The sequence below is a fragment of the Eurytemora carolleeae genome, unplaced genomic scaffold, assembly GCF_000591075.1.
Source record: "Eurytemora carolleeae unplaced genomic scaffold, Eaff_2.0 scaffold799, whole genome shotgun sequence".
NCBI lineage: Eukaryota > Metazoa > Arthropoda > Copepoda > Calanoida > Temoridae > Eurytemora > Eurytemora carolleeae.
This window is the reverse complement of record NW_019396721.1, coordinates 1-26376: the sequence shown is the minus strand read 5'-3', so window position 1 is coordinate 26376 and position 26376 is coordinate 1. Positions and strand designations below refer to the sequence as shown.

Genomic DNA, 26376 nt, shown 5'->3' with positions numbered 1-26376 from the left:
TTTTGTCCTAAGAATGTTTTATCAAGCAAACTTAACCCTATCCCCGCTGGGGTACTTGAAAACCAGGATACGCTGGGGGGGGGGTCAATTTGACCCCCCCCCCTCTAAATCCCATGTTTTATGTCCAAATATGACAAATGATACATCATTAGAAAGCTCTTGTGCTCTACTTTAAGAATCTGCAAAAAAATTTGCAAATTTGCGAAAATTGAATTTTTTATCGCAAAATCCAGTTTTATAGTAAAAATGTTTGCAAATAAAAATTTGTCCAAAAAATGACAAATTATACATTTTTGAAAAGCCCTTGACCATGCCATTTCAAATATGCAAAAATTTTTGCAAAATTTTAAATAACCTGATTTTAATCAAGAAAAACTAAAAATGTGCAAATTTCCTTTGATAGGTTTTTGCAAAAAATTTGCATTTTTTTTCGCAAAACTTGTGCAATCCGTTTCCTTATGTCATAGGCTTTCCAAAAAGCTAAAGTTTATCAAAATCTGACAAGTGAAAGTGGGTCAAAACAAAGATTTAGTTTGCTACAGGCAAAAGCAGTCATTCAGGCAGTGTGCCTGAGGACTCAGGCAGTTAGTATTAAAGCCCGGTTTTAGGCCTAAAGGGAGGGCTTTGGGTATGTAAGAAAAGTCAGAAAATTTCAACAGCCTCAGACCAATACTTTTTGAGTTATGCAAAAAAAACTACAGGGGGGGGGTCAAATTGACCCCCCCCCCCCAGCGGGAATAGGGTTAAAAAAGAATGAAAATTATGTTTTTTGCAGTGGTTCATTGTAATATTTCAAATGCTTTTATTAGTTATTTAGAAAAATATATTTTACTTCAATTTTTTTATGTTTTCAGAGCTGTTGTCCCATTTGGAGAATTAAGAAAAGAAGTAGAAAACACTATGATAGATTAAACATTTGTGGAAAGTGAGAGAAAATCTACTTTTTCAGAGATTCAACCTAATTTTTTGGGAATTCTTTGATTCAAGTTTTTGGTTAATTTCTTTTATTTTGAGTATTATTATTATCAAAGATTATCTGTTTAAATTCAAAATGTATATTAGCATAGAAAATTTATCAAATGTAAAAGAAAGTTTTTTCAATTTAACTATTATGTCGTATTCACACCATTGTACCCGGGACATTTTTGTCCGATCAGTCACTTGAAAACTAGTTATATCCAATAATTTCGCCATTATTTCTTACTTTATAATTGTACAAGTCACTTTTGTAGAAATAATCTCGGAGCTGGGAACTTGAGAATGGTGGATATCAGGATTAATGCTTAATCCTCTCTTTTTCTAATCTCGAGACTAAAATAATCTTGAGATTATGTTAGTCTCAAGATTAAGTATTTTGATAAACAAGTACTTGACTGGAAAGGCCTTCACTTAATTTCTCACCCATTTCTTTATTAATACATTAGTAAAATTAGTTAAAAAAGAATCTTAAACGTATTATTTAATATTTTTCTTCAACGATTAATTTACAAAATGGCCGACAACAGATTCTTAATTTGTTAGCAATTGCGGATTTCTCTCATGGAATAGGATTTATTTTCAAGGGCTGTCATTGGTCAGTACAATTTATGAACTATAGTCCTGCACTCTTTTTGGAGAAAACAATGTACGTATATCCAAAGAGAGAGAAAAAGAGTGGATTAAGGACTAAAATTAAAAGTTTCCATAGTGGATATTTGGATAAAGTAGTTGGGATTAAAGGTTATCCATTCTAAAGTTCCCAGCTCAGTTTTCATAATCAAGAACCTCAATATCTAATTCATACTTGATCAGACAAAGTTTTCAAGGGAACTGTTGTGTTGTAGAAAATAACAGTTTTGAAATGAAAGGTTACTTGAAATTAATCTTACAAACCCTTGAGGCATTAGAATATACTTTGTGACGTAAGCCTTTAAGTGGCTAAGACTGAGTGTGTACTGTGTATATTGAAACGATTCATTTATTTATCAATTCTATTTATTCTATCTATTCTATTTATTCTATTTATCAATTACTTATATATTTATTTGTGATTGTTTTAGTTTTCTTCCAGATTAAAAACAATGTTTATCTATGTAAAAAATATTTAAATATTATTATACAGAATAAAATATTAAAAAATTAATTTATTTCTCCTTTGTAAAGAATGTTGTGATTTGCATGAAAGATTACGTAAATGTCGTCTTCCTATTCCACAGCAATATAAACCTCCCTGTTCTGTAGAGCTTTCTTTATAGGTTATTCTAATCTTAGCTTTTTCGAATCTTATCTTATAATAATTAAATCAATACTTTATTTTGAGGTTGGTTTAGCAGTAAAAATGGTAATCCAACGACGACGAAGTAAAATTAAAAACTGTTTTGAAAACACTTGTATATAGCAAAAATATTTATGACCCAGCATGACTAAAGAAAATATAGTAAAATAATTGGATAAAGTATCTCTACCAAAGTTGGGCTCTTTCTGTATCGTTTGTATCCAAAAAAAAATTCGAATCGAACTCACATGACCCTAGGAGGCTAGGGGAAGGTTTAATTATGGAAAGTAAAAGATGAAAAAATGTCGACATTAATGTATTGTTAATGAAAATGCACCAATTCAAATCAGCAGAAATTTTAGAACGATTAATATAAATATCGAATTTCAGATCAACATGTTAAAAGCTAAAATTGTAGTAAAGGGGCCCGAAGCACCCTAAAAGTCTGCTATTATTTATATGATTCAACGTTAACAAACACTCACCTTATCTTATACAAATACATTGTAAAAATTCTATGCAGTTTGTCTAATACTGCGCAACATTGTGAATATGCTGTGGTTTACACCAGAGATAAGAGAGTTTAACGTGTACTGTACACGACCAATCAGCAGGCATCTGTTAAAAATTAGATTATTTCTTTAAAAGTTGTAAAACTTAACCCCTGAATTGGTGAGACAAAGGTCTGACTTTAAGAAGCATTTTAGAAGTAAATGCAGGATTATGATACAGGGTTACCCACAAAGGATGAGACTGTTAAGACGACCCATAACTCTAAAAATGTGACGATTTGAAACATGATTTTTGGGTTCTGCATTCAATTGAGTATTTTGGTGGTTTACTAAAGCACATAAATAAACCAGTTTTAGCCTACAAGGAACCCTCAATGCAATAAAACGGACTAAGCAATTTCCGTACAATCGTCTCTGAAGTCTCATCCTTTCTGGGTAACCCTGTAGTTAAGAATTAACCCGACTGACCGCGGGCACACGCACATTTTACAAATTATACCGGCCAGGGATAGTTAATGGAGTAATTGCAGTTCTGCTATGAAAGCAGAAATATCTTCATAAAATGAGAATATGAATGTAAGCTTACTATTTATATTACACTATAGCAAGATAAGGAATTATTTGAGAGATAACATAATTTTATCACATAAACAAAGAATAGTGAATAATTTTTTCGACCTCAAAACCTCAGGTTTTCGACCTCAGAACCGCAGGTTTTCGACCTCGGAACCTAATGTTTTCGATCTCAAAACCTCATGTTTTCGACCTCGAAGCGCAGAATGTCGTTACAACTTACAAAAAACCAATCATTGTTAATTGTCTACTCGAAAACGTCACACTTTAGTTAAGTTTTCAATTACACAGATATTGTTTTTTCTGTCTTAAAAATATTAAAAACTTGTGAAATATTACAACCGACCTTAAATTCTTATTTGAAAATTGTACACCGTAAAAATGTTTCATATGCTTTGGTATCAAATAAGTTCTAAAGTTTTTCTCCACAACACTGCACTTTTAGCTCAACTACCATGTGTAGCCGGTCTCTCCCTTTGAGTTGGAATAGAAATAAAGAAGATATTGTCGTTATTCTGTTTTGAAAATAAATACAAGATAATCTCAATCTCATTCGTTGCATCTTCAAGAGAAAAGGGTTATCAGAAACTCGATTCTTCCTGTACTCAAATTAGTTAATACTAGCTGAAGAGCTCGTGGAATTTTTTAAAATTGAATTTTGAAAAATAAATTTGAAGAAAAAAAATGTCTTTAAAAAAATTTAGAATTTTTAAAGAAAACTTTTTTTTAGAATTTCTTTAGCATATAATACTCCTGGGGCAACCATGGGTTCCCTCAAAAAATGTCAGCCCATTCAGTCCAGCTGTTTGGCTGGCCATAGGGAACATATATGCGAATGTCTTATTCAATTATATAGAATGACTCTTAAAGTAGAATAACCTCAATTCAACTTTAAGATCGTGATATTAAAATAGTTTTTAGGTCGGTAAATAAAGCTTCATCTTGTGATGGTAACCCTGTTTAACATAAATGTCACAAGAAGGGAATCATTCATTTGGTGTACTGTCCCGTTTTCCTGATATAGACAATATGTGTACTCTAGAGCTTGCAATATTTGGCGTACTGTCCCGTTTTCCTGATATAGACAATATGTGTACTCTAGAGCTTGCAATATTTGGCGTACTGTCCCGTTTTCCTGATATAGACAATTTGTCTACTTTGCCATATCTGAGTAAATGAACCGGAGCTACAGGGTGTCCCACGAAACATAACAGTTGGTGAATAGATTTAAATGTCTTCTTCCATAATTTGTTAAATTGTTTGATACCAAAGAGAATAATAAAAAATATTATATGGCATTGATAATAAAGAAAATTTTATTTTAAAGCAAAACTATTTGAGTAAAAGAATTTTTTGACTAGATAAACTGCGAATAGTCTTTAATATATAATACACAGTATATGGAAGCAGGCATTCAAAACTGTTCACCAACTGTCATGCTTCGTGGGACACTCTGTATGTAGTTTACAAATTAGATACAAATTTCCCGAAACCTTGACAATTTTATTTTTACAATTTCAGAGAAATGAGAAGTCTTCTGTTCATATTAATCGGACGTTTACAAGCATTTAACATAGGTGGGTATTTTTTGGTAAATAATATATTTTTTTATTTCAAATAATATATCATCAAAATAAAGTATTTTGTTTTAAATAATTTTCAGTTTATTCATGTTATATTGTGTATTTAAATAGTTTTCAGTTTATTCATGATATATTGTGTATTTAAATAGTTTTCAGTTTATTCATGATGTATTGTGTATTTAAATAGTTTTCAGTTTATTCATGATGTACTGTGTATTTAAATAGTTTTTATTCATGATGTACTGTGTATTTAAATAGTTTTCAGTTTATTCATGATGTACTGTGTATTTAAATAGTTTTCAGTTTATTCATATTATATTGTGAATTTAAATAGTTTTCAGTTCATTCATGTTATATTGTGTATTTAAATATTTCAGTTTATTCATATTATATTGTGTATTTAAATAGTTTTCAGTTTATTCATGTTTTATCGTGTATTTAAATAGTTTTCAGTTTATTCATGTTATATTGTGTATTTAAATAGTTTTCAGTTTATACATGTTATAATTGTTATATAGTGTATTTAAATAGTTTTCAGTTTATTCGTTTTATATTGTGTATTTAATGGCAACTCATCCCCAAACAATGTTTCATATCAAGTCTCAAATTCACTAATGTTTTAAAAATTCACAAAAAACCCAAATCAATCTTTCTTAAAACTGTAAGTTTTGCGTTAAATGAAGTTTCTCCTAGCTTTATAATGTTATTTTAAGATTTTTTTCTAAAGTTTTGTTTTATATGTACGGTTTTATTTCAAGATGTACAGTTTTATTTTTTTTAAGTTTTATGTAGTTCATATTTAAATTTACAGTTTTATTTTTATAAGTACATATTGATTTCTAGATGTATAGTTAATTATGTCTAAATGTAAAGTTAATTATGTCTAAATGTAAAGTTAATTATGTCTAAATGTAATGTTAATTATTTCTAGATGTAATGTTAATTATCTATAGATGTAATACTAATTATTCCTAAATGTAATACTAATTATTTCTAGATTTAATGTTATTTCTAGATGTAAAGCAATTATTTCTGGATGTAATGTTAATTATTTCTAGGTGTAATGTTAATTATTTTTAGATGTAATGTTAATTATCTATAGATGTAATACTAATTATTCCTAAATGTAATACTAATTATTTCTAGATTTAATGTTATTTCTAGATGTGAAGCAATTATTTCTGGATGTAATGTTAATTATTTCTAGGTGTAATGTTAATTATTTCTAGGTGTAATGCAATTATTTCTAGATGTAATGTTAATTATTTCTAGATGTACTGTTAATTACTTCTAGATGTAATGTTAATTATTTATAGATGTAATGTTAATTATCTATAGATGTAATAATAATTATTCCTAAATGTAATACTAATTATTTCTAGATTTAATGTTATTTCTAGATGTAAAGCAATTATTTCTGGATGTAATGTTAATTATTTCTAGATGTAATGTTATTTATTTCTAGGTGTAATGCAATTATTTCTTGATGTAATGTTAATTATTTCTAGATGGACTGTTAGTTTATTCTAGATGTAATGTTAATTATTTATAGATGTAAAGTTAATTATTTCTAGATGTAATGTTAATTATTTCTAAATGTAAAGTAATTGTTTCTAGATGTAAAGTTAATTATTTCTAGTTGTAATGTTAATTATTTCAAGATGTAATGTTAATCATTTCTAGATGTAATGTTAATTATTTCTAGTTGCTATGTTAATCATTCTTAGATGCAATATTAACTATTTCTAGATGTAATGTTATTTCTAAATGTAATGTTAATTTTTTCTAGATGTAATATCAATTATTTCTAGATGTAATATTAATTATTTCTAGATGTAATGTTAATTATTTCTAGATGTTATGTTAATTTTTCCTAGATGTAAAGTAATTATTTCTAGATGTAATGTTAATTATTTCTAGATGTACTGTTAATTACTTCTAGATGTAATGTTAATTATTTCTAGTTGTAATGTTAATTATTTCAATATGTAATGTTATTTCTAGATGTAATGTTAATTATTTCTAGTTGTTATGTTAATTATTCCTAGATGTAATATTAATTATTTCTAGATGTAATTTTATTTCTAGATGTAATTGTGGAGGACCAGTTTATTCATATATATTTATCATATTTATCCCTGTTTATGTTTACGTGGAAGTTGACCAGTTCCTGTCAACTCCCTCTTTGTACTTTACTATACACATTGTACGCAAATATATATTCAGACATCCAGTGTTCTCTCTCTTGAGTAGATCTAGTTTCCAACCTTTACATAATGTTAATTATTTTTAGATGTAATATTAATTATTTCTAGATGTAAAGTTAATTATTTCTAGATGTAATGTTAATTATTTCTAGATGTAAAGTTCCCCATATTTGTTGGATCAGATGAAGAAAATTCTTATTTTGGGTACAGTTCTCAACTCCACAAACCCAAGGTAAACATTTTTAAATATTTAAATAAAAAATTACACGAAGAATAAATTAGAATTATTTAACCTTTTTTGATTTGTATGAAAACGGCATTTGAAAATAAAATTAATAAATTCTTTTCCATTTTAATCTTATTTCAAAAGATTAATTATTTATTGAAATTGAAATTTAAAATTACAGCCTACAGATAACTCCCTAAAACATATTAAATATCAAAAATGTTTTTTTTTAGGAAATATCTGACAATATCTGTTGTTTTTGTTTTTGTTGTTTTTGTTGATGTTGTTGTTGTTGTAGTTGTTGTTGTTAATTTTGTTGTTGTTTGTTGTTTTTGTTGTTGTTTTTGTAGTTGCTGTTGTTGTTGTTTGTTGGTTTTTTTGTTTTTATATCTGACAATATTTGTTGTTGTTGTTGTTGTTGTTGTAGTTGTTGTTGTTAATGTTGTTGTTGTTGTTGTTGTTGTTGTTGTTGATGTTGACTCTTGACTTCTTTGCTGATATCATGAACAATTTTATTAATTTAGATTGGAGATTACAGCAGAGCATACGTAGGGGCGCCATTCTCCTCTGAGAATGGAGGTGATAATGGAGCAATGTTTTCATGTTCTTTAGACCTCACCAATTCTGGAGCAAGTTGTTCCAGAAAATTCGTTCCGAATTTGTAAGTTTATTTTTATAATTCTTCAATATTGTAAAAATATCATTACGGATAACAGTCCTCCTTTAAAACAGTAGTATGTCTGATTTACAATGGTACCTTTTAAATATCTGGCTGAGTAAAAATGTGGAACAGATTAATTTTATACGATCTTTAAATTCTGTTATTTCCCTTAATCCTTTTTCCGCAGCATAAATCAGCAAATCAATTTTGTAGAGAAACTACTTTTGAAAATAAGCGATTTTAAGGTAGAAAAATAAGGATAAGACAAAGGTTTAAAGGGTATCATTGCGACTCAAACATTAAACTTTATTAATCAAACGTTCGCTTAAAATTACGTATACATACAAACAGTCTCTTTAAACTTTAAAGCGATCATTAGGAGAGATAAATTAGAATTATAAACCCTTAAAAGAGAAATGTTTTGCTGAATATATAAATTCCTTTTTATCAGATCGGGTAAATCTGGAGATATTTCAGCTCGGCAAATGTTTGGTTCAGCCGTTGCTGTAAACACAGATTCAGTTTTTTCGTGCGCACCTAGAAGACAAGAATCATTTACAAGCACAAAAAGTAGGAATATTAAGGAATTTTTTTAAACTATAAATTTTTTTGTTAAACGATTTATATTTGATAGAGCCTTGCTTCGAAAATTTTGTTGAAATGAATAGATTTGTTTATCCTTGTCAATTTTTCTATTCCTTGAAGGGAGGGGGGTCTCCTCTACTGTGAACGTATAAAATTCCTTTTTTTGCTGAAAAATAGGTGAATTTTTTATTAACATAGGTATGTATGGTAGTAAGCAGATACTTTTCTTATAAAACTATAAGATTTTTTTGTAAAATCATGATAAAAAAAAATATATTTAGCAAGAAATTCAACTTTAAAAATCTTTAAATTGCCTCTTTTTTTTCTTTAAGACTTGCTTAAGTTTTTGTCTTGGAAGTGACTGTAGTTTGAAAATGAAAAAAAATAATAAATGTTTAAATTAAGATTTTGAAAAATCAGTGGAAGTGAGGATAGTTTTTAATTTAAATAAAATTCTTGAATAAATGTTGATAAAAAAGTTTCAACTTGTCGGTGGTAGTGAGGGTAGTGGGGAATTGAAAAATAAATTATTGAATAAATGTTGAAAAAAAAGTTTCAACTTGTCGGTGGTAGTTAGGGTAGTGGGGAATTGAAAAATAAATNCCCCAGTACCCTGAGTTCTACCATTTATATACAAATCAATACACATCTTTATTTTTAAAATTTAAATTATTACTACTTTTACTACCTTCTATTTACCTCACATAAAGCTAATGTGAAAAATAAGGCATTTTATACATACAGTCCTCTACTTAACCCTCTGCACTGTAAACATGTATAAGCAAATTTCAGGGGCATATCCTTTTCTTACTTAACCTTTCAACGTAAATATGACTAAGAAAAGATGGATATTTGTTTTATTTATTTAATAATTTGATCTTGATTTCAGATCGTAAATATATGGGGATGCAGGGGGAGTGCTGGGAGATGAATATAGAAACTGAAACCTTTAATACAGGGACTAATCTTCTCGGAGACATTAGGAACAGTTTTCTTTTAAATAATAAATAATAAAATTTATTTGAGGTCAGACCCTGCGGATTATACACCATAAGAAGTCTGACCTCTGTGCATATATACTCTGTTTTAATTACAATCGGGAAGAAATGTCGTAAACCATTGGTCTTTCAGATTATTAATTTTGCTAAATCAAACTGTACAAACTTTAAGTTTTAAAGGTTTTCAATATTAAAAATATGCGGAATATTATCTTGAAAAGTAAAAACTAAACAAAACAAAAAAGGTCTGGGACTGGTTGACGGAGGGAAAATTTCAAGAAATACTCGATTTAATAAATGACATATACAAGATTTACAATGGTTACCTTTAACACCTTATCTGATCAATGATGACGTAGATAGTTCCTTATCAATGATGACGTAGATAGTTTCTTATCAATGATGACGTTGATAGTTCCTTATCAATGATGACGTTGATAGTTTCTTATCAAGGATGAAGTAGATAGTTCCTTATCAATGATGACGTAGATAGTTCCTTATCAAGTATGACGTAGATAGTTTCTTATCAAGGATGACGTAGATAGTTCCTTATCAAGGATGACGGAGATAGTTCCTTATCAATGATGACGTAGATAGTTCCTTATCAAGTATGACGTAGATAGTTCCTTATCAATGATGACTTAGATAGTTCCTTATCAAGGATGACGTAGATAGTTCCTTATCAATGATGACGTAGATAGTTCCTTATCAATGATGACGTAGATAGTTCCTTATCAATGATGACGTAGATAGTTCCTTATCAATGATCATAACTGAAAAATAGAGTAATAAAAAAGGATAAGCCTTGAGCAGGCAAAGATTTAAATGACATCATTGTGTATTGGACTTGCCAATTTACAAATACAGGTTTGCTTTAAATTAGGTGTACACTTCCTTTAATATCTAGTTTAAAGTTAACTATTGTGTAGAGAGTTATTCGGTAATGGTTCAAGAGGACAGGTATTAACCATTTATAACACTGTTATTTTGGTTCAAGAGGACAGGTATTAACCATTTATAACACTGTTATTTTGCTTCGCAGTGTTATAAAGTTTTGGGACAGAAATTTTCAAGACTTTTTAGATTTAATTTTGTCCCCAGCTTTAGCGAGAACCTTCGAGATATAGAGAAAATTGAAGTCTAAAAACTTTATAGTACTTTGGGCCAAAAAAATAGTGTTACAGGTAATTTTATGAACCGTGTACTTGTCTTATTTCAATGGTTACTTCTAGATCAAATAAGCTTTGAAAGAAAGCAGAAGTCAAAATATAAAGTTATTTTCAATTTTATTTTCATTTCAATTGAAAAAAAAAATATTTTGAAAATATCCAAAAGTTTTCGGAGAAAATCCGGAAACCAATCAAACCTTTATAGCTATAATGTACAGCTAATTCAACTTTATCGCACGATGATTACTTTATAGCACGTTCATTATGAAATTCACGATGAAGTGAGTAATAATGATAAAGTACACAATAGTTTCATAAAACTATTTATAGAACCTTCAAACCTTCGAAATACAGACGAAATACAGAGTCTTTGTCACAAAATAAAATTGTCTAATCCCTATATCTTCAAAGCTGAAGGGCCGGATTAGAAAATTTAAGTTTGTGACAAAGATTCAGTTCATTTTGTCTATATCTCGAAGGATCTCGAATGCTTTTTGTTTGTGTATTTGTCTTGATTCAATGGTTATTTCTAAATACATTAAAAAATATTTTTAAAAGTCCATTGTAATACTTTTTATTGTCTGTTAGTTGTTTTGTCTGTTTCTATCAAATAAACGTCAAAAGCGGGCGGTTCCAAATGAAATGAATTTTTACCACACATTTTTCTTGTCGCTATCTTTGCAGCACAATGTTTTCTTCCTCTATTACAAAGTTTTTTGGTTCTCACTGTATCATTTTTTAACTCTAACGTTTAGTACATGTCTTTGTATGGAAGTGCTGGATTTTCGATACATAGTCCAAGGGACACAGAGGAGGTAGGGTTTTATGTTATTTAATGAATAAAGTTTAATTTTTCATTTTTCAGAGGAAAATATCAAATTAAATGCCCAATTTTTTCCAACCAATTACAAAAAAATAGCTGAATGGGATTGTTTTTTATTACTTCACTATAGGAATATCAGACCACTATAAGTTATATTATTAAAAATCGTAATTCAACACTTGGCTTAAATTAAAATTTTCAAATCCCTTTATTATAGCAACCAAAGGCCGAATTTAAAGAGTTAAAAATATGAGAGCCGTTCAAAAATGAGTGGTTCCACTTTAAATAATATTCAGTGTTACGACATTTGAGCCGGCTCTAAATTGGACCGGTTTTTGGAGGTTCAGTGACGCGGTTCAAATTCTTTGAATTCGGCCTCTGATGAAAAATTTTGACATAGACTTTTTGATGTAGCATATATCTTAGTTTTAAATATTAAAAGTTTAAAAGAAAAGAATGCAATAGACAAATGTTCATACAATTCAAGTTTGTGCTAAGTGTTCAATTATTTAATCAAAAATTTGAATTAATAATTAAATTAATATTTACAGGTTGTTTACGGCATACCAGGAGCATTTGATTGGACGGGGTCATTTTTAACCACAAGGTCACAAACATTATTGTGAAGTACACCTGTAGTATGGAAACAGTACAACAAAATGGCCGTTTTACACTTTTTTCTAGTGAATTCCCCTCTAATATATATTCTATTCTCTATGCATACACACTCATTTGCTCCTAATTCATGACTCATACCATGACTCATACTATGACTCATACCATATATTACTATAGATATATAGATAGATAGATAGTTAAACTAATAATATCTTTTTTTAATAGCGCTTGGTGAAAGGACCAATTAAATTTAAAATTTTCCAGATCAACTGATTTTATAATTTCAGGCCAGGGGAAGTGAAAGTTGTAAATCCTGAAAGCTGGAAGAGAAATGATTTTAAACAATATGATTACTCTGGATATTCACTAGAATCAGGTAATATAGACTAATAGTAGTGTTTGTGTTTTTAATAAACGTTTTAAATTTTTTTAAAAACTTTTTACTTTATAGTTGGAGTAAGCAAGCACATTTAATTCCTTGGTTTTTACCAAATTATTTTTCCAATTCTAATTTTTCTGTTTCATTTATATTTAATCTTAATTTCATATATTTCATGGAATTTTGATATCATGTGACCTTTTATAAAAAACGGGGCAAAACGCAAAAACATCGAAATTTCGTGCAATTTTAACTCACGTAAGCAAATCTTTGCGCAATTTTTGCACGATTTTCGACTGGAAACCTTAGGCACAACGGTATCCCTACACTTTTAATCCTGAGTTATATTAAGAGATATTATAGTATCTATCTACCTACAGAGTGGCTCACCAAACATTACAGTTGTGAATCAACCTGAAGGTCGTCTTTAATATTTTAAATAATTTGCGGCATTTCGTCAAAAACAAACTTTGAAAGCAGAATTTTTGAATTAATAATCACAAAATACAGCTATTCTTGGCATTTCAAAATGTCGTCTGCATGCAATTAAAGATTTATGGTGTAATCAAAAACAAAGAGAAGGGCAGACCACATTTTGGAAATGCCAGAACTAGGGGAATATCATAATATTATAATTATTGTTTTAAGAATCAAGCATGTAAAATTTGATTAAGATCAAAGACGACTTTCTAGTTGTCTCTCAACTGTCATGTTTCGTGCAGGGACACCCTACATCCCCTACATCTAGAAATGGAAATAATTCCGCCATTTATTTCTCGTTACTCGGTAAAAATTACCTTTAGAGAAAACATACAGTCAATAATTAACAAATAATTTCATAATTTTTACCAGAAGATATTCAATATCTTAACAACAACAACAACAACAACAACAATCCCGTTTGAAGGTTTTTAAAATGATGAATTTCTCTAACTAGGTAACTTTAACGGCGGATTCAAATATGTTGTTGGTGCCCCGAGAGGTGGGACGTATCGAACAGGCCAGGTAAATATATTTTACGATATTTTAAGAAGAAAAAATGTCTAAAAACAAATTTTAAAATACTAGGTTTTGATTGTCTCAATAGGGAGTCCTGGAGCTCTGAATATGCATTCAACTACTGTACACCAGAAACTAGTTGGTAACTTTCATTGGTGGATTTCCAAATTTTTTTGAAAATTGCATTTTTTTATTTTTTATTTTTTATTTTGACTGGTCTTTAAGTAAAAATCAGCTGACCGTGCAGTATCATGAACTTTTCAACAGAATGCATAATCTAAAAAATCTTGTTTCGCATAATTTTATTCTTTTGCGAAATACATAATTTGCGCGCAGCGACTTTTCAATTCCGCCGGAAACCCTACACTGCAAACCAAGGTGTGCACGCTCTCACACAAAAATCAAGCAGTGTTTTTCCAATTACTCCTTTTAATCTAACGCTAGGAATAATAAATATAATTGTTTAAATTTATATGTCTAGAGCTACAAAAAAGTTAAAGTGAGTTTGTGAGGTAAAACCAAAGACTATGGCGTTGCAACACTTTAAAGTCGAGGCTTTCTAAGAATTTGATGAAAAACTTTCCGAATGTTCTAGATTTTAGTCCCTTGTTTAACTTAGGTAAACAAATTGGAGAATATTTTGGTGCCGCTCTTCTTACTGGAGACTTTAACGGGGACGGAGAAGATGATTTAATTGTTGGATCTCCTCTCTTCACAAACCAAAATGTAGGAATATTCATTATTCATCAAATACAATTGGGCGTATTCAGGATTTTGTCCGGGGGGGGCTCAGCATTCGTTGGGGCCCAAAAAAACCTGAAATTATAGATTTCAACGAGATCCCGGGGGGGGGGGCTTAGTCCCTGTAGGCCCCCTTCGGAATACCCCATCAAATTTTTACGATTTTTTACAAATCATCTTTTTCCATTTAGGTTCGAGTAAAAAGAGACGGAAATCCATTAGTGAAGGTATTAAAAAACAAAAACAAAATTACCAATTTTATTTTGATTTCTTTTTATAAAAAAATATTTAAAAGCAGCCTTTGGAGCTTGTAAGTATCTTTGGTGTAATCTTCCAAGGGTAATTTTCCAAAGGGTTTCTTCACAAAAGGTTGCATCCTAAGGGTGGATACGGCAAGCCTAGGGTAGTTTCCAGGGTGGCTGGCCAATGGTTGCTTCCCAATGCTTGTTACCCAAAAGTTGCTTTTTAAAGGGTGATTCCCAATAATTTCTTCCCAAGGATAACTTAAGAAGTGTAGCATTCCAAAGGTAACTTTCCAAGGGAATTCAATTTCGGAAGTTCGCTTACTGTGATCTTGTCCTGCTAAATTTGAAGAATAAATCGTGCTGGGTCGACTCTACCATTGGTAGTCCAGACTGGACAGTACGATTGAATGCATATACACTACATAGTACATGTTGTACCGGCTCGCATCAAGCAACTTTTAGAGTGGGGTGCATGTACGAAGCATCTTATTACATTGAATAGATATTTATTTTCTAAGAAATACGAAGAGGGTCGGATATCAGTATATTTGAAGAAGGACAACGAGCTCACTTTCAGAGTAGAAGTCAATCCTTCGGGTAAGAGTTTTGCATCTTGGTCTGCCAGGTTTTCCATAGTTCACAGAATATAATTTTATGTACGAAAATAATTGAAAAATACAGAAAAAAATTTCTATGTTGGAAAATCTTTTCAATGGGTTTTTGTTATATAAAGAGAGAAAAATTATTCACTAAGTTAACTATTAAACCTTTGTCCGATCAATTCAATGAATGAGATACCCTTATTTTTCTACCTAAAAATAGATTTTTTCAATTGAGTTTTCTGTAAAAACTCCCTGGCATGTTTTTGCTGCAGAGACAATAAAAGCGAATAAATTTAGAAAACCTTCATTTTTTCTTCAATAATAAAAAAGATATAATTTTGCTTTTAGTGTACTGGGTACCGTTGTGAATTGAACATTTCAGTTTTTATATACAGGGGAAATTCACGTCTGCAATCTCCTGAATCATGAAACTCTATGTTTTACTTAAACAAGACAGATTTGAACCAAATTGAATTAAAAATGTAAAAAGGCTTTAATGAGGTTATATTTTAGAAATTTTAATTTAAGGCAAGTTTTCCTCGATTATGTTGTGCTGTTAATTTACCTTAGAGTTCACAGAAAGTAAATTTTAAATCGTAAAATAATTTTCTAAGAAAATGATTTTTTGCCACAAACTAATATCCTGACAGTATAAACCCTAGATATGTCTAATGCACATTTTTGCATCCTGATGGTGTTTCACTTTGATATTTTCAAACTTAAATTATTTGATATCTAGACAGAATTCATATTTTAAAATGTCAAATGTTTAGAATTTTACAAACTTAGTTCATTTGTTTTTTTTAGAATAAAAAAAAATGTTATAAAGTAGTAACCATAAAACTCTGATGTAGGAAGTCGACTTCATGGCAATACTTAAAGGGAGTGTTCGCGAAAAATGAAAGGGGGTATATGCTTAATGCGATAAATAAGCGCTTTTGATCGCTTCTAATCTTACTTCTATATGTTGCGTCTATAAGGAGAAAATTGATAAAGACGTGACATACCGAAGAGCGTAGCGCCCATACAAATGGAGGAAGATGCAACATACGACTTGGATCGTAATAAAATCAAATTAATATCAAACAAATCATTCAGATATTACAACCTATAGTCATCGATTATCTTTCGCCACATTTGTATATAGTTGATTTTTCATAATAATGATCTATCCATGAAATGATCTATTCATGAAATGATCAATCCATGAAATGATCTATTCATGAAATGATCTATCCATGAAATGATCTATCCATGAAATGATCTATACATGAAATGATCTATCCATGAAATGATCTATCCATGAAATGATCTATTCATGAAATGATCTATCCATGAAATTTTCTATCCATGAAATGATCTATCCATAAAACATCTATGAAATGTCATTTTATAAAATGTATAGAAATTTATTTATAAGAAAATTTGAGATATCTCTAATATTGATGATACAAAAAATCGAAATGTACGTTTGAGAATAGTTCTTGGCACATCCCTTTAAATTTAGGTTTTGGCACAAGCCTTTTAAATTTAGGATTTGGGACAGTCCCATTAAATTCAGATTTTGGCACAGTCTCTTTAAATTTAGGATTTGACACAGGGCCTGTAAATTTAGGATTTGGCACAAGGCCTTTAATTTTAGGTTTTGGCAAAGTCCCATTAAATTTAGGTTTTGGCATAAGGCCTTTAAATTTAGGTTTTGGCAAAGTTTCCTTATTCTTTAAATTTAGTTTTTGGCACAGGGCCTTAGATTTAGGTTTTGGTACAGTCCCATAAAATTTAGTTTTTGAAACAGTCTCTTTGAATTTAGTTAATGGAACAGTCCTTTTAAATTTAGTTTTTTTCCACAGTCTCCTTAAATTTGTTTTTTTGCAGGGATGGATGTGACGATATTGCTGTGGGAGCTCCTGGGGAGGGGGTTGGATCCGGAGCTGTGTTTATATTCAGGAAACCGGTTTTTTAATAAAAAAAAAATGTGGGTAAAAACGGCTCTGAATTAACAATTTTAAGAGCAACTCGGTTTTAATAAACACTTTTAGGAGCAAACCGGTTTTTTAATATCAATTTCAAGAGAAACCCGGTTTTTAATAAAAAGATTTAGGAGTAAACTAGGTAATAATAAACAATTTTAGAAGGAACTCGGTTTTTTAATAAACAATTTTAGAAGCAAACTGGTTTTTTAATAAACAATTTTTAAGAGAAACCCAGTTTTTATTAAAAAAAATTTTTTGAAGCACATCAATTTTTTATAATCAATTTTAGAAGGAAACCAGTTTTTAATAAACAATTTTTTGATGTTTTTACTGGTTGAAAAGAAACTAGAATTTATTAATTTATTAATTTTAATGGTTGTTTAAAGGAACGGTTTGCCTAATTTTGTGAAAGTTAGATTTACAACTTACTGTTCCCTTTAAACCTTTGGTTAACATCTACATCATGTAAATCACTTTCCACAGGAGGGATTCTGAAATTTATCTAGATTCCAGGGGGTTTATAATTCTACTGAAGGAATTCAAATATCCATCATGGATTTATGATTCCACTGCACTGGAGGGATTCCATCCAGGGGGGTTTATAATTCCACTGCCTGGAGGGATTCCATCTAGGGGGGTTTATAATTCCACTGCCTGGAGAGATTCCATCCAGGGGGGTTTATAATTCCACTGCCTGGAGGGATTCCATCCAGGGGGGTTTATAATTTCACTGCCTGGAGGGATTCCATCCAGGGGGGTTTATAATTCCACTGCCTGGAGGGAGTCCATCCAGGGGGGTTTATAATTTCACTGCCTGGAGGGATTCCATCCAGGGGGGTTTATAATTCCACTGTCTGGAGGGATTCCATCCAGGGGGGTTTATACTTTTACTGCCTGGAGGGATTCCATCCAGGGGGGTTTATAATTCCACTGCCTGGAGGGATTCCTTCCTGGGGGTTTATAATTCCACTACCTGGAGGGATTCCATCCAGGGGGGGTTATAATTCCACTGCCTGGAGGGATTCCATCCAGGGGGGTTTATAATTCCACTGCCTGGAGGGATTTCATCCATCGGGGTTTATAATTCCACTGCCTGGAGGGATTTCATCCATCGGGGTTTATCCACTGCCTGGAGGGATTCCATCCAGGGGGTTTATAATTTCACTACCTGGATCCATCGGGGTTTATAATTCCACTGCCTGGAGGGATTCCATCCAGGAGGGTTTATAATTCCACTGCCTGGAGGGATTCCATCCAGGGGGTTTATAATTTCACTACCTGGAGGGATTCCATCCAGGGGGTTTATAATTCCACTGCCTGGAGGGATTCCTTCCTGGGGGTTTATAATTCCACTGCCTGGAGGGATTCCATCTAGGGGGGTTTATAATGGATATCTGAATTCCTTTTAAAGTTGTTAGTATTTGAAAATTTTATTGTAAGTGAAAATGTTAGAATTTTTAGAATCAAAAACAAAAATAAATTTTTTTTACATTTTTTGAGAAAATTTCCGAAATTGTTTTAAAATTGGTTTGAATACAGGGGGTCTAAACAAACTGGAATTAATCGAAAAGAGATGCAAAAAATCTATGGAAAGGACGTCAGGTAAAATAATAATATCATAATTTTTAGAATATTTCTTATTTAATATGTTCCCCTTTATAATGTATCATAAACTTTTGTTTGTTTTATTTCGAAATTTAGTTTTATATATGTATTTAGATTTTTTGATCAGAAAAGCTGGCAAATGCATTTTTAGTTACGCACAAAAGTGTCACATACAGAGTGTCCCATATTATATTAGATTATCTCCATGCAAGCTTTGACGCCAAAATACGCACATAATACTTGAAAAACTTAGTACTTTCTGCATGCATATATAATTTTTTAAATGATTTGTTCTTTTCAAATTATCTGATTAGTCCCGTAAATCGCAATTTGAATATCCAATATGATGTGGGTCAGGGACACCCTGTGTATATTAAATCATACATGCATGCATGCGATACACTGATGTCAAATTTATAATTTTATTTTAGACAAAATATTCGAAGTTTTGGAATGTCTGTATCTCCTTGTGTTGATATTGATGAGAATGATTACAAGGATTTACTAGTTGGAGCACCTCAATCAGCAACAGCTGTTCTTCTTAGGTTCCCATTTTTAAAAAATTGGTCTGTTTTTGTCATTATTAAAATGGCGTATCAAGTTGACATTATTTTTAAAAAACTTTTAGTGTACTTTCAAAGAAGTGTATGCCTGATTAACAACAGTATACCACTTAAAAACTTATCATATAAATAATGTCACTTTTTTAAAAAACCACAGTTAAAAATAGGTAATTTTGAAAGAGATTATATTTTAATGGTATGTATATTTAGAGTGTACCCAGCAATGGAATATGAAGCTACACTTGAGTTTCAGCCAAGTATACTAACAGCCACTAATATGCAGGGGTTTAATCTTGTAGCCTGCTATGCAGTCAAACCAAGGTAAAAAATTTAATAATCTAAAATTTTTAATTTTATAAAGTTCGAACTATAGGACTTATATTGATTAAAAGAAAGAGTTAAACTCGTTCTTAACTTAGTCAGAAAACCGACGCTATAGGACTATAGGACTTGTATTGATTTAAAGAAAGAGTTAAACTCGTTCTTAACTTAGTCAGAAAACGACGCTAGCCTTCACATGTTTGATCAAATCAAGGTTTCAAGGGAACCGTTTAGTAATTCGGAAATTGTCATCTTTGCATGGAGGGGCACTTGAAATTACGCTTACAGTCCTTTTATTTAGAAAATATTCTGAGCACTACACCAGTGATATTCTAACAAAAATTAATCTAACCTCAAACTCAAATATTCTCTTCAGAGCCGGAGAATCTGAGGTAATAAAATAATAAAATAATAAAATAAAAGAATAAAATAAATCTTTTTAAATTTATTTTATTCTCCCATATAAAAGCCGTCAAAAATAGCGCAAAAGACTCAGGGAATAGGAATAAAGGGCCGGAAAGGAAATGGCGCTGGTCCGGCATGAGAAAGCCAGTCGCACTATACTTTGCAGACCAGTACTGTAAACTTTATTTTTTTGGTACAGACACACAACATGATTACAGTCAAGGAAATTGCAGAGCAATGTTGTCAATTATAATTAAGCTTGAATAACGACTATATTTGTTGTAAACTTAATCAAGTTATATTCTTTGCATTAAAATCTGGCTTATAGTGTTGACTTATATATTTAAATAATATGCTACATGTATATTAAACTTATTTTTAAGTAAACAATTAACAATAAACAAATGTACTCTCCTAGACTGTACAAATACCGAGATTCGTATGTACTGTATACCATACAGTACACACCCTCGGTACGGTAAATTTTACACACACTCTTTTGGTACAGACACACACACATGACGTTTCTGCCCCCTGAAAAGACTACATTAGAATTTGAAAATAAATTGTCCAGCTAAAAATAAATTTAAAAAATTAAATACGAAAAATCTACATTTAACGGGTGGCTGAAAATTGGATTGGGGAACCTCTATAGTTTACCGTGGTTTCGGAATCTAGAAGTGTCAATCATCTATGGCAGTTAAATTCACACTTTTCAGATGGTTTTTGAGACAAGACTTTCTGAAAGAAGATGCCAAACTTATGAAATGAAAGCTGCAAACCAATTCTCAGCTAATTCTCCATCTAGAGTAACATTAACTCTTACTCAGGTCTCATTCAATACAACATAATAAACAATATGAATGATGACGGATGATGGATGATGGAAGACGGATGATGATGATGATGATGATGATGATGATGATGATGATGATGATGATGATGATTTTTAACTTTGATTGCAAAGGTATAAGATTTTTTTCTAAAAAGTTGAGTTGTTAATGGTAGACAGGAGTTTACAGAAGAAATCCCGTTTCAGAAGAATTGCAAGGAACCTAAGTGTAGATATGATCTTTCTCTCTTTGCTTCTGTTCTAGGTAATGCGGGAAGTTTAGAACATCTTTTTGGATCGTTTAAAAAAAACTTCCAAGATTTCTAAACTGTATTATGTACAAGTTTGCTTATATAAACTTTGTAAAATCTTTATCCTAAACGAGAAACGATCCAAAAAAGATCCAAAAATGATTCAAAAACGATCATCACTTCGATACATCGTTTTTGGGTCGAAATGCTGCAAATATTTAGTTTTTTAATTGAGCTATTTAAAACTGTTCTTTCATATTTTATGGCTATTTATTTACTTTTACAATTACTAAGATTTAGATCTAATTGTAAAAAACCCATTGAAAAATTGTCATGACGACATTTTATAAGTTCTTGCGATTACTCCGAAGTTCCGGGTTGAACTGTATAAGATTAAGGTATCCCGACTCGTCATGTTGGACGAAACGGACGAAACTTTTCGGAGCATAGCTAAAGTAGCGAAAAGTTCACACAAAAAAATTTAAAATAAAATTCGATATTTTAGAAAATGAAGCTGAAGGTTTTATTATTGGTAAATACGGGAGGCTGACACTAGAAATAATGGTAAGATTTTAGTTTAGACCTTTTTCACATGGACACATTTTAAAAGCAGTTATTAAAGTACAATCCTTTAGAATTATAAAGGACAGAACAAATATATGTGGGATGAAATTAAAACTTCGGCTGCTTAGTATATGTTTTAAAAATGTAGTTACTTTCTTGTAATCTATAATTTTCAAAAGTTTTCTATCAAACAAAATGTAAGAAAAACTCTCCAACATTTTGTTCGTCAGGACGATCATTGTCCGAATTTAATGAATTTGAGCCACGTCTTCAATCCGCCAAAAAATGGTTTCAATTGAGCGCCGGATTAAATCTTAAAACAATGAATACTATTTTAAGTGGAACCAACCATATTTGAGCCGCGGATTAAATTTAAGCAGCGGCTCAAATTCTTTAAATTCGGTCTCTGGACCCAAAGCTTAATTTTAAATTACGAGAAAAAATGAATTGAGAGCAGATTGTTTAAAATGTCTCACAATACTTAGCTCGTCACAAAAAATGTTGTTTATATAAATACACAAAAATATTCTTTTACTCATACTTTTGTAATGTTAGATAAACCATGAGAGTGGTGAGCCGGCCTATAGACCTAGATTAAATATCAGGTTTCCTAAATCATTGGAGCTAATTAGAGATATCAGCAGTTGTAGCTTAAAGGTAATATGTCCATTGTTAGGAATTAGGAACATTTTGATAATTGTGGGTAACAATGTGATATGTTCTTGATTATTGTACTAGAAATATGGTTCTATATTGATAATTGTGTGTAGATTACAATTTAATAAATTCTAAATTGTGTAAGAAATATGTTGATAGTTGATTATCGTGTAATATGTAACATAACGATAAATGTGTTTAACAATGTGATATGTTATTGATTATTGAATTTTTGTAATATTTTTATTACTTTGTAAACTGTTGGTTTGTAATCTAGCTTTGATTGAATCACAGAATCACAGAAAATTCGCAAGATTGTAAAAGAAAATTTGCAATTTTCAGTTCTGGTCTAATTTTTAAGGAAAATTAAATTAAATTCTCTAGTTCCTTTCTTATTAGTATATTCTAGAGTTTTAAATATACGCTGTCCAGCTGAAACGTGAAGAGTCATCAAAAAATAACTTTTCATTAAAAATTAGGCTAGAACTGAAAATTGGAATTTTTTTCATTAAAATTTTGCGAATTTTCTGTAATTCTGCGATTCAATTTTATAAAATTTTAGATTTCTATTGAAATAATTTATTTACACATTTTTGCTTTTCTGAACTTTTGATTTTGAGAGAAAAAAGGTTCACGGATTTTTTTTGGGGCCATTGGAATACTAAAAAAATTTTAATTTTTCAAAATAAATGTTGAAAAAACACCATACAGGAGAGTTGCACAAAAAGGTACAATTTTGCACCAGATGCCACTAATCACACTATGTTGACTCACCCTGTGTCTATAGGAACTAGAAGATAGTAAACTGTTGGTTTGTAATCTAGCTGTTGTTTATCTAGGAACTAGTAGATAGTAAACTGTTAGTTTGTAATCTAGCTGTTGTATATCTAGAAACTAGAAGATAGTAAACTGTAGGTTTGTAATCTAGCTGTTGTATATCTATGAACTAGAAGATAGTAAACTGTTGGTTTGTAATCTAGCTGTTGTATATCTAGGAACTAGAAGATAGTAAACTGTTGGTTTGTAATCTAGCTGTTGTATATCTAGGAACTAGAAGATAGTAAACTGTTAGTTTGTAATCTAGCTGTTGTATATCTAAAAACTAGAAGATAGTAAACTGTAGGTTTGTAATCTAGCTGTTGTATATCTAGGAACTAGAAGATAGTAGTTGGTTTGTAATCTAGCTGTTTTATATCTAGGAACTAGAAGATAGTAAAATGTTGGTTTGTAATCTAGCTGGACCAATCATAGATTATTCAAAACTAAGGTGAACATATAATGTGAAAGAAATTGTCTTATTACTAGATTAAAAATTGATAAATCTTTCCAACTATCCAATTGCTTATAGTGGATATATTCGCCAGTCAATTTTACAGAAAAACCAAAAATTTAAATTTCAAAACTTTCAAAAAAAAACATCATTATCTCATTCAATTTTGATCAGACAAAGCTTCATGTGTACCGTTGTGAATCAGACATGCCAGTCTAAAATTGGAAGGTCACATAAAATGACGTTTACTGTCCCTTTAATATATATTTTTGTGCATCACTTTCAACATCATTTCAATCCTGAGTTAAATGTTGATCTTCTTTTTTTTATCTTTATCTTTTACAATAACAGTAAAAACCAAATAGATTATGGTACAATAGATGGCAACATAGAATTTGTACACTCTCAGTACAGTTGTATTCTTACGTCACATGTGACAACTTAGTTTTATTGTCCGACAAAATTATTAATAAAAGTGATAATCTTAGAATAAAGTGCTTATTTTACAATAAAATAAGTGCAATTCTATGTGTTCTTTATTTTCTGTTATTACATTTTTATTTAATCTTGGAAAACATGTCAACTAATATGAGAAAATTTAGTTTTTCTTGTTATATTTGACACTTGTGACATCGTGTATAATTGATCAATTTCACTGTTGCCACCTATTGTACTTGATAATCTATNTGAACCTTATACACCCCAGGAGTCCACTGGAAGTTCATTGTGAAGGATGAATATAGATCTATTAAACAATATCCTGAACCTTATACACCCCAGGAGTCCACTGGAAGTTCATTGTGAAGGATGAATATAGATCTATTAAACAATATCCTGAACCTTATACACCCCAGGAGTCCACTGGAAGTTCATTGTGAAGGATGAATATAGATCTATTAAACAATATCCTGAACCTTATACACCCCTGGAGTCTATTGTAAGTATATTGTAAGGAGTGGATATAGATCCATTAAACAATATCCTGAACCTATTACACCCCTGGAGTCCACTGAAAGTTCATTGTGAAGGATGGATATAGACCCATTAAACAATATCCTGAACCTTATACACCCCTGGAGTCCACTTGAAGTTGATTGTGAAGGAAGAATATAGACCCATTAAACAATATCCTGAACCTTATACACCCCTGGAGTCCATTGTGAAGGATGAATATAGTTCTCCTAGTATCCTAAAGAAGTGTTTGTGAATAAAAGGTTAAATCCCCTTATATGTATTGGGTAAAATATAGACAAAACTTAACTCATTCAACTAATTTCAAACTGGTCCTTTGTTCTGAAATTGCAAAGCACCCTAGTCTAAAATGTGCTTGATCCGTGCCGGTACAACACGTGCTGTATATGCATTTATTCGTACTGACCAGTCTGGCTGCCCAGTGTAGAGTCGACCCAGCACGTTTTTGCAACAAATGTATAAACTTGGCAAGATCACAGTGAAAGCAATTTTTCATTATTTTTGCATTATTTCTCTGTGACTTTTCGTCCTTATTTTTTATTATTAATCGTGTAAGATTAAAAGTCATTGAAATGTTTTTTGCTTGTAATAAATCAATTTCATAGGTTGATCTTGAAATGATTGGTCGTTTGGAGGAGGAGGAGATAGAAATATTCCGATCTGATGATGTAATTCAAGAAACAAACTTTTATCAAATATTTCAGGTTATATTTAACAGTATTTATCAACCCATTCTAGTTACAGTAGGACAATAAATCTGTTCAATAGGAAGACGACATTTTAGCAATTTCAAGGGTATTTGATATTGTTATAAAGCCAATACTTTACCAGGAAGTAGCTTGACAAATTAACTGAAATGGGTCTGTGAAACGTACTGTACACAGAAAAAATTGCTTTGTTTATGTTACTATTTAGAATCATAACTTGTTTTAACTGTGATTTAACTGTGATTTAAAGGTCTCAAGATCTCAAGAGAATTTTGCCAATTACTTCTTAAAAACTAAAGCTAAACGTACGTCTAACGTCGCATTCTTTTTCCATTGTATGGCGCTTATAATTAACGGAAAGTTAAATTTCCCCTTAAATATAATTAAGAAATAATAAAAAGAAAGAGATTGGATAAATTTAATAAAACCATTTACGCACATGATGAAAAGATAAAAAATAAAAAAATTTGGACGTCAGTTGTATTCTATGAATTTATTTTTAGCCATTCTTCTCTAGATATTTAACCTTATGTATTTATCAAAATCACGGGATTTGTTTATGCCACCTATAATTACATTATCTTTCTGTTTTTGGAATCTTGCACCCCTCCCCCCCCCCACAGGGGGGGCTCAGCAGTATTGAATTTATACCATAAACCACTTATTAAATTGTCAAATAATGCTCGGCCGCTTAAGAATTTTTGAGAGTGTCAAAGTCTAAAAACCGACGGAACACGGGTCATTTACGTGAAAACTGCTGAAATTTATTATGAAGAACCAGAGGAGTAGGATCTTTGATAAATGGTCGTTATATAGAATCTATTTATATATCTAGATAATCCTGAATCCGTTGTAATTTCTTGTAAAAAAAACTAAAAAGTATATTTTTTATTGTTGCAATTTTTACGTCTCATGTGTACACAATGACCTGTTTAGGTTCGAAATCATGATGCAAGGTTATAATGCAAGGAAAGTTATTTCAGAGGCGTACGCATCTTTTGTACTGCAATGTACTGTCTCTGGGCGGTAATGTAAAAACAAGACGGATGTCGAAGCTTGACATGGGATCCATCTTTCACAT

At 30.7% G+C, this 26376-nt stretch overlaps 3 protein-coding genes and 1 long non-coding RNA gene across 4 annotated transcripts; all 4 read left to right on the top strand.

Annotated features, from left to right (window-relative positions):
• Positions 1-4828: 4828 nt before the first annotated feature.
• On the top strand, positions 4829-15235 carry LOC111707776 (integrin alpha-PS5). The gene is made up of 14 exons (XM_023480926.1): positions 4829-4916; positions 7282-7361; positions 7880-8016; positions 8468-8586; positions 9491-9584; positions 10529-10559; positions 11524-11583; positions 12143-12198; positions 12497-12585; positions 13526-13593; positions 13657-13729; positions 14207-14313; positions 14520-14555; positions 15092-15235. Exons 1-14 carry the CDS (start codon positions 4865-4867, stop codon positions 15221-15223), a joined length of 1134 nt encoding a protein of 377 aa, XP_023336694.1. The 5' UTR covers positions 4829-4864; the 3' UTR covers positions 15224-15235.
• Positions 15236-17055: 1820 nt separating this feature from the next.
• On the top strand, positions 17056-20893 carry LOC111707782 (integrin alpha-3). Its single transcript, XM_023480936.1, has 6 exons — positions 17056-17122; positions 18688-18750; positions 19185-19298; positions 19527-19637; positions 19939-20029; positions 20762-20893. Exons 2-6 carry the CDS (start codon positions 18722-18724, stop codon positions 20891-20893), a joined length of 477 nt encoding a protein of 158 aa, XP_023336704.1. The 5' UTR covers positions 17056-17122; positions 18688-18721.
• Positions 20894-20978: 85 nt separating this feature from the next.
• LOC111707791 (uncharacterized) lies at positions 20979-23199 on the top strand. Its single transcript, XM_023480948.1, has 5 exons — positions 20979-21003; positions 21038-21139; positions 21631-21689; positions 22245-22346; positions 23134-23199. Exons 1-5 carry the CDS (start codon positions 20979-20981, stop codon positions 23197-23199), a joined length of 354 nt encoding a protein of 117 aa, XP_023336716.1.
• A 1149-nt stretch (positions 23200-24348) lies between these two features.
• Positions 24349-26245, top strand: LOC111707792 (uncharacterized). The gene is made up of 3 exons (XR_002766530.1): positions 24349-24553; positions 25194-25292; positions 26232-26245. It is a non-coding gene; the product is annotated as an uncharacterized LOC111707792 (long non-coding RNA).
• The last annotated feature ends 131 nt before the right edge of the window (positions 26246-26376 follow it).